A 14,674-nucleotide genomic window follows, 5' to 3' on the forward strand; every position below is an offset into this window, starting at 1 on the left:
GCCAAGTCAGTGATGCCAAGGGATGAGAGAATCTGTAGTAAGAGGTAGTCCACTGTGTTGGAGGCAGAGGATAGGACCAGGAGGAGAAGGACAGAGTAGTGTCGCTTGGATTTGGCAGTTAGTAGATCATTGGTGACTTTAGTAAAGAGCAGTTTCAGTGGAGTGATGTGGTAGGAAACCAGATTTTATGCAGTCAAAGAGGGACTAAGAGGTGAGAAGACAGTTTAAGATGGACTTGTTGTTTCAGTAGTTTTGAGCCATAGGGGAGAAGTGATATAGGATGGTAGCTAGACACAGAGGATGGGTCAAAAGAGGACTTTGAGGATAGGTGTGGTCGAGACATATTTCAAACAAGAGGGAAAGACACCAGTTGTTAGTGATAGGTTGAAGAGATGGTTTAGGGGTGAGATGAACACTGTGGTGAGGTTTGGGATGAGGTGGGACGGGATCATGCACAGGTGGTGGGATGTGATCTGGAAAGTAGAGAGGAAAGTTGATCTCCATAGTGGCGGAGAAGCTAGTTTTGGAGGAGGAGGGGCTGTGGGGGGCAGCAGGACAAAGCTTTCTCTGATGTTATTAATTTTCTGCTTGAAGAATTAGGTTTTCTGCTTGAAGAATGAGACAAAGTCTTCAGCAGAGATGAGAGGATAGGGAGGAGGTGCTTGGGGACAGAGGAGAGAATTGAAAGTGTTGAATAACTATTTAGGGTTGTTAGACAGGGAGGATATGAGAGTTGAGAATTAAGTTTGTTCTGCAGCAGTGAGTGTGGCCTTGAAAGTAGTGAGGGACAGTTTGAATGTGCTGAAGTTCTTGTTGAAATAAGATTTTTTCCATCTCCGCTTATCAACTTTAGAAGCCCGCCTGGTGTGCCATGGTTGCCTGTTAATGGTGCAAACTTTAGAGAGTGTGATGGGGGGCGACTGATGCTAGAGCTTCAGCTGTTGTGGTGTTATATAAAGTGGCAGCACCATCTGCATTTTGTAAGGAACTTACCATATATACTGGCGTATAAGCCGAGATTTTCAGCCCATTTTTTTGGGCTGAAAGTCCCCTTCTTGGCTTATATGCGAGTCATATACTGGGGGTCGGTGGGGGTGTCAGAGATCATACTTACCCCCCAGCATTTCTCTGCAGCCCCCCTGCTTCTCCCACGCCTTCCTTCAGCGGTCACAGGGTACCGCTCATTAAAGTAATGAATATGCGCATATTCATTACTTTAATGAGCTGTACCACGTGACCGCTGAAGGAAGAGCTGCCGGAGATGCAGGGGCTGCAGAGACAGCGCCAGGAGGAGGTAAGTATATGGTAAGTATATGCGATATTCACCTGTCCCTGGTCCATGGCTGCGTGCCTCTCTGCCCTCTGCATCCTCTGTCAGTGATGTTCTGGCAGCAGAGGGCGCGATGACGTAGTTAGTGCGGGCTGCTCCCTCTGCTGCCTGAACGTCACTGACAGAGGACCCGGAAGACAGAGCGGGCGCAGCGATTGACTGGGGACAGGTGAATATCGCAGGTGTCGGGGCCCTGAGCCGCCTGCTCAGGACACCTGCACCTGACCCCCAGCGACGAGAGGTGAGTGTGTCATTTTTTTTTTTTTATTTGCAGCAGCGGCAAATGGGGGCATACTCTATGGAGCATTTTATGGGGCAGCATATGGGGGCATAATCTATGAAGCATCTTATGGGGCATAATCTATGGAGCATCTTATGGGGGCATAACCTTTATGGGGCAACATATAGGGCATAGTCTATGGAACATCTTATGGGGCCATAACCATTATGGAGCAGCATATGGGGCATATTATTCTATGAGCATCTTATGGGGCCATTATTAACCTTTGTGCAGCATTATATGGGGTGTATTTTGTATGGAGCATCTTATGGGGCCATCATGAACTGTATGGAGAATTATATGGGGCTCCTGATTCAATATGGATATTCAAAAACATTTAACCTACTGATGTCTCAATTAATTTTACTTTTATTGGTATCTATTTTTATTTTTGAAATTTACCAGTAGCTGCTGCATTTTCCACTTTAGGCTTATACACGAGTCAATAAGTTTTCCCAGTTTTTTGTGGCAAAATGGGGGGGGGGGGGTCGGCTTATACTCGGGTCGGCTTATACACGAGTATATACAGTATGTCTGCAAGAGGGGGAAGGGATTCAGATAGTGAGTGTAAATCAAGGTGTTTGAGATTTCTGTGAGTGTTTGCAAGTTTTTGAAGTGGGGATTGTGCACCTGGAGAGGAGAGGGAAGAGAATGTGAGTAGTTTGTGGTCAGAAAGAGGGAAAAGTGAGTTGGAGAGGTTAAATAGGGAACAGAGGAGGGTGAAGATGAGGTCCATTGTTTGGCCATATTTGGAGTGGCTGCAAAAGACCACTGAGCAAGGCCAAAGGAGGAAGTGAGAGATAAAAGCTTAGAGACAGCTGAGTGAAAGAGTCAACGGAGATGTTCAAGTCACCCATGATGGTGCTGGGGATGTCAGAGGAAAGAAAAATGAAGTATCCAGGTGGTAAAGTAGTCAAAAAAGGTGGTGGCTGGCCAAGCAGTATTGCTTTTAATTTATTAAACCATTTTGAGTAATTTGCAAAAGAAGCAATCATTTGAGCAATAATTTCATACATATAAATATATCCAACACTATGAGACTGCTTTTAAAATAAAATACAAAAACTAACTGAATCTATCTTTACAAAATGGCAGCTAAAGAATATTTGTCCAGCCTATTTATACCGGAGCTAATTGGTCACTCATGTCATGGCAACTACTCCGCTGAGCTAAACTGAATTTGACTGGTTGCGCTGGACAGCAGTTCCTTCTTTCAGACACATTTCATGTAGGCTGTATATTCCATCTATACTCGCCCACTTCAAAGTAAAAGTTAATGAAAACGTCTGAGACAAATACACTAACGGAGGTAAAATAGATTATTCACCAGAAGGCTAAAAGGGAATATTATCAACATAATGCTGATTGTACCTTTGAGAAGGTTGCACAGGTAAAGTGCAGCTCTACATACCTCTTAGAAGCTGTTCCTGCTTGACCAGAAGTCCCTGGTATTTTTTGTAGGTTTTCTCATATTCTTTTTTTAAGGATGGGGTTTCTGGATCATCATCAAGTATTCAAATTAGTTAAGAAATATAAAAGAGAACCTGTCACCATGAAACGCTGTCCACTCTGCAGGTGCCATGTTATAGAGTAGCAGGATACATAGTTTTGTGAGAAAAATTTCAATATAACTTGTGTCTTTGTCATTTAATCCTCTGCTCTTTCTGGGATTTTCAGTCCAGTGGGCGGTCTGATCACTGATAGACAGTCTGCCCATGGGAAAGAATAAAAAAAAAAAAAAAAAAAAAAAAAAGAGGTTAAATGATTGAAACACAGGTTATTCTGACTCTTTTTTTCACAAAACTGGATAGTACCCACCGGACACATCAAGTGGGCATTATACTAATAATGAAAATATAGCAATAGTAGAAAAGTGGCTCTTTTTCTCAAAATAAGACCAATTGAAGCCATTTTGTGTAGTAGTTTGCCCACAACTTCATGTGGCTGCCAAGCTTTAAGAAAACACCACCTAACAAAAACAGAACTACTTGAAAGGGACTGTGGATTTTTTCCAAAGTTGTAGAGGTATGTTTTAAGCTTTTTTGACACCTCAGCCAGCGTGTTGGTTTCAGAGGCATTTGAATCATTAATAGGTGCCTCCTTTCACCTCGCCAAAAATCTTACTCTAGTTAGGGACCAAGTAAGATTCATGGCGTAAAGTATGCCCACAGTCATGAATTGGGTAAGCGGGCGTCATCATGCCCCATTCTGCCTTTCCCATTTGGGTAAATCAGATTGAAACCAGCATGAAAACGTTGTGACTTTTTAAGGTGCCATTTGCCGGTTTTCTGTTATAAAGGCTTTAATGAAATGGGGCCAAAGTCTTGATTACCGTATATGTTTATTATATGCACTGGTAAAGTTTCCAACACACAAAGCTATCATTCTCCAAATGGACGCCAAGTGTCTGGCCATTGCATTCATAGTTCCAACTTATGGCAAAATTCTACGCAGAGGCAAAATAATACCAAGTGCTACTTTTCTTAAAGGGAACCTGTCACCTGTTTTGGCCGCTATAAGATGTGGCCACTGCCTTTCAGGGCTTATCCACAGCATTCTATAATGCTATAGACAAGCCCCCGGTCCGACCTGAAAGATAAGAAAAATAAGTTTTATTATACTTACCTCGGGGGGGCGGTCCGGTCCGATGGGTGTCGCAGGGCCGGATCTGGTGCATCCCATCTTCTTGCGACGACGCCCTCCTGCTAGGTGAGTATAATAAAACTTATTTTTCTTATCTTTCAGGTCGGAACGGGGGCTTATCTACAGAATTTTAGAATGCTGTATATAAGCCCTGAAAGGCTGTGGCCGCATCTTATAGTGGCCAAAACAGGTGACAGATTCACTTCAACATTGAAAGATAGTAATTAATGCATGCCATTGGAATGTGATAATGCAGATGTCTGAGGTTTCTCTTGAGAGAAGCTCCTGAAAGAAACCTTGTTTGCACAGTACTGATACAAAATGAAAGATGTAAACAAAAGCTAAATTCTTACAAAAAAAAAAAAAATCAGAAATCTTGGAATTTCCACACAGACCAATACCAGAATCATACTTTCTGTAGTTTTCAGCAGCCTCATTTACATAAACAGGGATATCCTGGTTCTGACTCACTATTAAAGTATTTCTTAGGATGTACTCACTGGGCAAAGGTCATTTTAAAAGAAGGGGAGCAGGTGAGTATAGGCCATCACCCTGTACTCTGTAATCTACGCTAATGTAAAGGTTGTGGCACCATCACTTGGTTCATTAGTACCTGTATGATGGATGCACTGTGCACTTTAGTTTGGTTTAGAATTGTCAGTAGAGTACTAGCTATGCCTGGTTTTGGAGTATTATTATGATATAATTTACATTTATTGTTGCTGCTATTACAGTCACCTGCCAATCTGTGGTGCCACTATAAATAATCTGGCTCACCACCATACATTGTCCCACACTTTTTAAGGTTTGTCATTTTAAGTATGAAACAAAAAGGTTTTTGCAATATTCAGTTCTGTGTGCACTTTTTTCCTATATGCTCCTATGTCTAAAGTAGATATGTAGATTCATTATCTTTCTTTGTAACCCTACCTGTGCTGATAATGAGACTGGTCAAAAGACAGCTAATTATATATACAAATAAAATTGTGGTATGAAAAAAATATCTAACACAAAAACCTGATTTAAAGGACATATCCAGGAGTTTACAAAAACAAAAAATGTACCTAAGCACCACCGGCAGGTAAATGCAACTTACCTGCCTGTTGTGCCCTGCGCCATTCTTCCCCGACACAGAACAGTGACAGACAGCTCCTGCCAGGGATTCAGCTGCCTCTGCTGACGCGACGGGATTTCCAAGGTCATTCTGACTCCCTCAATTAGGCAGCAGGGATCTGGCTGTCAATTAGAATGACCTCGGAAGTCCCGCTCTGTTTACAGATTGGACTGGAAAAAAAGCCTCCGCTCTGTAGGTTTGACGTTAGCTGAGACTTCTGAATCTCTGGCAGGAGCATCTGAGACCACTCTGTGCCGGTGTCAGCACTCGAACCCAGCAGTGCAACAGGCGGCAGCTGTTGCCTCTGAGCTATTCAGCTTGCTGGACAGTTCCGTGCTAACCCAGATACTTCTACCCGTGTTGTTTCTGACTGTTTCCAGCCTGATTTAATCCTGGTGAGACACAGAAGATAATAAAATAGTGGCAAGAAAAATAAATAAAATAGTTGCTATAGCATGTGCCAAGGCTATTAAAAAAACATATTATAAATATACCGTCATATGTTAAAGTTTGGGCAACCCTATTAATGTTAACCTTTTTTCTTTATAACAATTTTGTTTTTTGCAACAGCTATTTAAGTTTCATAGATCTAATAACTGATGGACTCAGTTATATTTCTGGATTCAAATGAGGTTTATTGTACTAACAGAAAATGTGCAATCTGCATTTAAACAAAATTTGACCAGTGCAAAAGTATGGGCACCCTTATCATTTTCTTGATTTGAACTCTCCTAACTACTTTTTACTGACTTCCTGAAGCACTAAATTGGTTTTGTAACCTCATTGAGCTTTGAACTTCATAGCCAGGTGTATCAAATAATGAGAAAAGGTATTTAAGGTGGCCACTTGCAAGTAGTTCTCTTATTTCATTCTCCTATGAAGAGTGGCATCATGGGCTCCTCAAAATAACTCTCAAATGATCTGAAAACAAAGATTATTCAACATAGCTTTTCAGGGGAAGGATACAAAAAGTTGTCTCAGAGATTTAACCTGTCAGTTTCCACTGTGAGGAACATAGTAAGGAAATGTAAGAACACAGGTACAGTTCTTGTTAAGCCCAGAAGTGGCAGGCCAAGAAAAATATCAGAAAGGCAGAAGAAGAAGAATGGTGAGAACAGTCAAGGACAATCCACAGACCACCTCCAAAGACCTGCAGCATCATCTTGCTGCAGATGGTGTCTCTGTGCATCGGTCAACAATACAGCGCACTTTGCACAAGGAGAAGCTGTATGGGAGAGTGATGCGAAAGAAGCCATTTCTGCAAGCACGCTACAAACAGAGTCGCCTGAGGTATGCAAAAGCACATTTGGACAAGCCAGTTACATTTTAGAAGAAGGTCCTGTGGACTGATGAAACAAAGATTGAGTTGTTTGGTCATACAAAAAGGCGTTATGCATGGAGGCTAAAAAACACAGCATTCCAAGAAAAACACTAGCTACCCACAGTAAAATTTGGTGGAGGTTCAATCATGCTTTGGGGCTGTGTGGCCAATGCCGGCACCGGGAATCTTGTTAAAGATGAGGGTCACATGGATTCAACTCAGTATCAGCAGATTCTTGACAATAATGTGCAAGAATCAGTGACGAAGTTGAAGTTACGCAGGGGATGGATATTTCAGCAAGACAATGATCCAAAACACCGCTCCAAATCTACTCAGGCTTTCATGCAGAGGAACAATTTCAATGTTCTGGAATGGCCATCCCAGTCCCCATACCTGAATATCATTGAACATCTGTGGGATGATTTGAAGCGGGCTGTCCATGTTCGGCGACCATCAAACTTAACTGAATTGGAATTGTTTTGTAAACAGGAATGGTCACAAATACCTTCATGCAGGATCCAGGAACTCATTAATAGCTACAGGAAGCGACTAGAGGCTGTTATTTTGGCAATAGGAGGATCTACGAAACATTAATGTCACTTTTATGTTGAGGTGCCCATACTATTGCACCGGTCAAATTTTGTTTAAATGCAGATTGCACATTTTCTGTTAGTACAATAAACCTCATTTGAATCCAGAAATATAACTGAGTCCATCAGTTATTACATATATGAAACTGAAATAGCTGTTGCAAAAACCAAAATTGTTATAAAGAAGAAAGGTTAACATTAATAGGGGTGTCCAAACTTTAACATATGACTGTATGTATATATATATATATATATATATAATCTGTTGATTATATATTATCTGCATGAAGAATTGAATGGCAGACCATTCGGTATTTAAGCAAAAGAAAACCGAACAAGATGGAAAAAAATATATATATAGTAAAAAAAATGTAAAAAGAATCAAGTATATAAGTAAAAGGACATGCAGCATATAAAATAAAAAAACTTGTAGACAATAGGTATTAAGACAACACTAAATATGTTATAAACACACCATAACCAAATATTAAGATATACACTATGTTAATTCAATAGAGGCCCACTCAAATATAATCCACCAATAGGTACATACACGGACTGACAAAACTGGATAAATTTTATAGAAAATATAATATATATTTTTAATGGAAAGTAAAATTGTATACTTCAAATTAATATCAGAATAGGTGACCCAAAAAAAAAAAAAAAAAAAAAAATATATATATGTATATATATATATATATATATGTACAAGGTGCCAACTCTAAAATAGAGCAGTGTGACGCATTATAGAATGTTGTAGCAAAGTCACTAAAAATGTGATTGTTACGTGTTACAGAACCACTCAGCACCCAGAATATGTTGTGCAGTTATATGTATGTATAATAGGTTCTATGTGAGATGCATGTCCCTTATGCATCAGCCCACAGGCTGCGCCCCTGGGCAGAGGAGACATGATATTCTCCTTTTGTCCGCCCTCCCCCCACCTTTGTAATTCCCACAGTAAACATCGGCAGGCTCCGGCCACCTGCGGCTTTTGTAATGCATGTCTGGCCTGCCGCTTTTCTATTGGCCTGCCCTCTGTATCTGTGTGATATATTCTGTGTCCTGTGAGTAAAGTGTTGTCAGACTGGAAATACGTGGAGAAGCAGTGATCTTTTATATGCGCCCATGTAACCAAGGAATTCCAGCCAGCATCATTCATTCAGACTCCAGCCAACGCAGAGCGGACCTCCGAAAACACGGGGTGGTACTGAAAGAGGTACCCCAGCTGGGTAGACCCCATTACAGTGATAAATACCAACACACAGTGTCCAATAACAATATATAATATAGATATATAAAAAAATCTTTATAAAAGTGCAGAGACTAACCAAAATTAAATTAGTGAAGAAAGAACAATCACATCCAGTGACACAATTTCACAATAAAGTGTTAAGTGCAGGGGGTTCCTCACTGATATCAGCAGCTGACAAATGTATAGCGTCCATATATTAATTAGTCTCAAGTCCTGAATGCACATTGCAGGGCAAGAATAATCCACATCCTGATGGTAATTAGCAGGACCCAAAACAGTTATCTACACAATAACGCAGTGACAGGTAGCTTGGGACAGAAAGAACAATAAATACCTTATAGTAGGGCCAGTATAGGTGTGCAGTGATGTGTAAACATGCCCCAAGTGTCCTGCTAATTACCATCAGAATGTGTCTGCACAATTTTGTAATGTAAAGTAAAAACATGGCCGTAGTCTCGTTGTAATACTTAATACATTGATACCTCAGGAGAAGAAATCTGCTTTATTGTTCTTCTGTAATCAGCATGTGAAGTTTTCTACTAATCAAGCTGGCCCCTCCACTCCGTTCTGTGATATTCGGCCCCTCCACTCCGGTCTGTGATATCCGGCCCCTCCACCTGCCTTCAGTCTGTGATATCCGGCCTCTCTGCCCATCTACAGTTTGTGATTCCGGACACCTCCACCCACATCCGGTTTGTGATTCCTGACCCCTTTGCCTTTCTTAAGTCTGTGATTCCAGGCCCCTCCACCTGCCTCCAGTTTATGAATGACAGGCAGGTCACTATTGAGATTTCAAACAGGGAAATCACAGACAGGGCAGAGAAGACCAAGTGTACACTCCGTGCCCTGTGCATCGAAATATCATTAGAAGAAAACTTCAAATGGAGTTTAAAGAAGAAACACAAAGTGGATTTCTTCAACAAAGGTATCAATGTAAACAGTATCAGAACGCCATTACAGACATGTCTATATTGTAAACTACAAAATTGTCCTGACATGTTCTCTTTAAGTAATACGGAAATAGGTTGCAAAATTACAAAACAAACAACAAAGTATTCATAGCTCAGTAGACATTCAATATATTTTCAAAGGATATTAGCCTTCTTCTTTTTGGCCAATTCTTCTTGCCATAGTTCATGGCGCTTTAACTCATGGTCAATAATGTTCATGCAAAGTGCTCCAATTTTATAATGTGTTATTAACCCATGAAACTGAGAAAAACTGTGGAAAGAGCAAAAATAACTGTTAAATAAAAGATATTGACATCCATATCTGCTAAGTCTTGTAAGTAGGCTACCCCACTGGGACCTCCACTGATCCTGGGAACAAGGCTCTGAAGAGTCCCTTATGAATGGTAAGGAGGTTCAGTATGCAATTCTCCATAGTTATTATTACCCATGGACAGCTGGAGGATTGCCAAGTGCAGTACTCGACCTCCGCAAAGATCTAATTTTTAATGTGTACTCAGCAAAGTCATCTCTCATCTTTTATAAACAGGGAAAAGGACTTGTATTCTGGCACGTACACAGTGATTATGTCCCTATTGAAGCCCCCAGTGTTCTCACCCACGATATCCCTTAATGGCTATTATAGACTATGACACTCCCAAAAATGTCCCCATCCACACATACTAAAGTATGGTACCCAAACAGTGAATCCCCCTCTACAATTTTACCCTACATGTACAGTATGACTCAACAGTGCCTCTAGCAATGTATGATGTCCCTACAGTGTCAATACGGCCACAGCATGATGCCCCAAAACTACTCCCTCCCAGTATGAAAGCCACATGGTTCCACTCCACACACTACCACGGCCAGTCAGTGTGATACTCCCAGTGACTATGATATCACAACAGAGTATGATGGCCTCTACAGTACCCAGTATGGGGCCCCCGTGGCCCACCGCTCAGTATGTCCCCACATCCCCCAAATATTATGGACCCCACAGCGCCCTCAGTAGGATATCCCCCACTCAGAATGATGGCTTCTACCCTCTTCTACTCTGTAGGGGTGCCTACATCCATTCTTTACTTGGTATGGGAGCTCCCACTGACCCCCACTAAATATGGTAGTACCCACAACCCCATAACTCAGTATGATAGCTCGAGTCTGTGCCGTGTGAGTAGCACTGAGCCTACCGCACAGCGGGCGCAAGGTAGTGACATCATTACACTTGCAGTGCACAGAATGAAAGACTCACAGGCAGAGGCACAGCGTGAATGATGGATCAGGGGGTTGACAGGGGAAAGGAGGGCCAGATGCCAAGACGCAATGGGCCCCCCAGCTGAAGAGCCCATAGTGGCTGTGTAATGTGCCGCTGTGAGCAGGAACTCCTTGTTAGCTACAATGTAACCTAAGTTCAGTCATACATGCAATGATGTCCACACTCAGCAGTTCATAATATTAATGAGCTGCAGTTCCCTCTGCCCACAGCTATCATCCTAGTCACAGAAAGGGAGAGGGTTGACAATCAGTGTCAGGAACAGCAATCTAATATATAAAGCTCAAGTGTGTGTGTGTGTGTGTGTGTGTGTGTGTGTCCGGGATAGGCATCCGCACCGTCGCAGCTACAGCCACAAAACTTGGCACAGTCACACGTCTGGACCCCGAGAGCGTCCTAGGCTATGTTGTGAGGTGAAATTTTAACCCCGCGTGTTCCAATTCACCAAACAATTTTGCCCCTGTCTACATACTGGGGAAAAAGTGGGTGCGTGTCAAGCCCCGCCTCATTATGATGTCATAATGCCCCTATCTACATACTGGGGAAACATGGGTATATGGGCACGGGACTATGGGATGGAGGATGTGTGATGGGTATATCGGCACTGGACTATGGGATGGTGGATATGTATGATGGGTATATGGGCACGGGACTATGAGATGGAGAATATGTATGATGGGTATATGGGTATGGGACTATGGGATGGAGGATGTGTGATTTGTATATGGGCACTCGACTATGGGATGGCGAATATGTATGATGGGTATATGGGCATGGGACTATGAGATGAAGGATGTGTGATGGGTATATGGGCACTCGACTATGGGATGGCAAATATGTATGATGGGTATATGGGCATGGGACTATGGGATAGAGGATGTGTGATGGGTATACGGGCATGGGACTATGGGATGGAGGATGTGTGATGGGTATATGGGCACTCGACTATGGGATGGAGGATATGTATGATGGGTATATGGGCACGGGCCTATGGGATGGAGGATGTGTGATGGGTATATGGGCACGGGCCTATGGGATGGTGGATATGTATGATGGGTTATATGGGCACGGGACTATGGGATGGAGGATGTATTATGGGTATATGAGCACGGGACTGTGGGATGGAGGATAATTATAATTTGTTGTAACTAACCACAGTTAGTTACTAGGCCCGGGCAGAGCCGGGCTCTTCAGCTAGTAGCTCATAAATACAAAAGAGCCAATTCATCATTTGTATTTTTTATTATTTGTATTTTTTTTCTGTCTTACCAGATTTGTTAGTTTTATGCATCAAATTCTTCATGAATTATGAATCTTATGCAAAATTTTATGCTTTTTTTTGTCTTTTCCCTTTTTACACCAGTTACGAAAAAGTTGCATGATCCTTTAACATATTGCATTGCACTTTAGTCTTTAACCGTGCAAAAATTGGACAGATTTTGTGCTCCAGCATTTGAGTGCAATTGTGCAAAAGTTTCAAAATGACGAATTAGACTAAAACACCTGTATAACCAAAACCAAGCCCATAATGCCAAAATAAAAAACCCAGATCAAACAAAGTAAGGTTAACTTAAAAAGTACAAATTAAAATATGGTGACTACAAAAAAGTTACTATCAGAACCATTTTCACTCCACAAATTGGGCACAAAGACAATGAGGAGTCAGAGCCAACATCTTTTTGGATGGATCAGCTTGTGCTGTAGCTGATAAATAGCATTTTATGGTAGCTCCTTCAAGAGAAAAGTCAGTGACACCATGCTGGAATCAGGGTCTCTGGCACTATTTTATAGTGATAAGTTCCCTTTATGCTGCACACATTGATAATTAACACTTAAGTGAGAAACACTCAGCAGAATATGTCTTATGCTTAAACAATTCAAATAGGTAGAAAACTATAAATGATAATAATGAACAGTAAATACTTTTATAAAAGAGCCTCATATTAGCTCAGGATTTACAATTTTACACTGGTCAAATGAGACTTACCTTGAGAAGCAGAAAAATATATATATTATATTTGTGGCAAGCTCAACGCTTTGCTTCCAGTCTTCCCGTAATACACGAGCTAAGGCTCCTAAAGCAGTTTCTAAATAAAAAAAAAAGTAAATAAAAAAAATAATTACAAAAAGAAGCTAAATTCCTGTAACTAGATAGTCTACTGTAGTGCTAAAATTTTAATGACTATCGAGAATCCATATGGATAGCCTGTCTTTAAAGACCACTTTAAGATATTAAACAGTTAGTTAACTGTGTATTTTCTAACATAGTAACATAGTCAGCAAGGCCGAAAAAAGACATTTGTTCATCCAGTTCAGCCTATAATCCGTCAGAATAAATACCCAGATCTACGTCCTTCTAAAGAACCTAATCACTGTAAGATACCACCATGGTTACTTACCGGTAGCCGTTTTTTCCGGAACCCATGACAGCACCACCTGAGAGAGGGATCCGCCCCGCCAGGACAGGAACCTACTGAGATATAAGGGGCGGCACCTCTCCCCCGCTTCAGTTGGGTTACAGAGCATTGAGAGGACTTCCCGGTTAGTAACATTTTAATCCAACACCACATCACACAAATGCACCCTACTAAACGTGCACACCCATACAGTGAAAAGGGGGGAATATACGGGTGCTGTCATGGGTTCCGGAAAAACCGGCTACCGGTAAGTAACCATGGTGGTTTTCCTTTCACCCATGACAGCACCACCTGAGAGACTTTTGGAGACTTCGATATACCTTAGGGAGGAACCACCGCTTGCAGCACCCTTCTACCAAAGGTTAAGTCAGCAGAGGAGGACAGATTTAATCTATAGTGCTTAAAGAAGGTGGAAGGTGAGGCCCAGGTAGCAGCCTTACAAATCTGTTCAATCGATACCTCTGCTTTCTCAGCCCAGGAGGTCGCCACCGCTCTGGTGGTACGAGCCTTGATGCCGTCAGGAATCGGGATACCACTAGCTGAGTAGGCTACACTAATGGCTTCCCTAATCCATCTAGCAATAGTCCCTTTTAAAACCCCATAGCCTTTCCTTGCACCCTGAAAAGCTACGAATAGGGACTGGGACATCCTCCACTGCCTGGTGACAGATATGTATTCTAGCAGGGCTCTCTTAACGTCCGAACTATGGAACCTTTCTTCCCCTAGATCCTTTGGATTATCACAGAAGGATGGGAGGATAATCTCTTGACCCCGATGGAAATCCGACGCTACCTTAGGCAGATAAGCGGGGTCTGTTCTTAGCACCACCCTGTCTTGAAAAACTTGTGTATAGGGTGGATTTACTGAGAGAACCTGCAGGTCGCTTATTCTACGGGCTGAAGTAAGGGCCACTAAAATGATTGTTTTTAGGGTCAGAAATTTTACAGGGAGCTGATGTAATGGTTCACATGGTTCTTTTGTGAGGGCCTCTAATACTAAGTTTAAATCCCAAGGAGCTATCCTTGGTATTGGAATAGGTTTAGCCCTATGACATGATTTGATGAATCTGGCTATCCATCTATTTGCCGCCAAGTTGCAGTTATAGAGTGCCCCTAGTGCAGATACCTGAACCTTAAGTGTATTTACCGCTAACCCTAGCTGTAAACCTGCTTGCAAAAACTCTAAGATGGCACTAATCGGGGGTTCTTGTTCTAACGGCTTGCCTAGGAACTGTAGGAATTTATTCCATGTTCTGCCGTAGATGTTAGTTGTCACCGGTTTCCTACTTTTGAGCAGGGTGGCTACCAACCCCGGGGAGAACCCTTTACCACTTAAAAGCGACATTTCAAATTCCACGCCGTCAGATGGAATCCCTTGACTTGCGCGTGGAATATCGAGCCCTGGGCTAGGAGGTCCGGTATCTCTGGCAAAACCCATGGATCGGAGACGGAGGCAAAACCCATGGATCGGAGATGGACATTCTCAGCAGTAGAGCAAA

General features: G+C 42.0%; 1 protein-coding gene across 3 annotated transcripts in view; it reads right to left on the reverse strand.

The window, feature by feature from the left end:
* KIFAP3 (kinesin associated protein 3) overlaps positions 1 to 14,674 on the reverse strand; it is a 687,730-nt gene that overhangs the window by 439,939 nt on the left and 233,117 nt on the right. For all 3 annotated transcript variants that reach the window (XM_073558012.1, XM_073558011.1, XM_073558010.1), the window contains exons 6-8: positions 12,747 to 12,846; positions 9,633 to 9,757; positions 3,022 to 3,120 (exon numbers count right to left, since the gene is read on the reverse strand). In XM_073558012.1, the coding sequence (XP_073414113.1) occupies positions 3,022 to 3,120; positions 9,633 to 9,757; positions 12,747 to 12,846 (324 nt within the window). The remainder of the gene's footprint in view (positions 1 to 3,021; positions 3,121 to 9,632; positions 9,758 to 12,746; positions 12,847 to 14,674) is intronic.

This window comes from Dendrobates tinctorius, unplaced genomic scaffold (assembly GCF_039654945.1).
Source record: "Dendrobates tinctorius isolate UK_male_01 unplaced genomic scaffold, ASM3965494v1 ptg000012l, whole genome shotgun sequence".
NCBI lineage: Eukaryota > Metazoa > Chordata > Amphibia > Anura > Dendrobatidae > Dendrobates > Dendrobates tinctorius.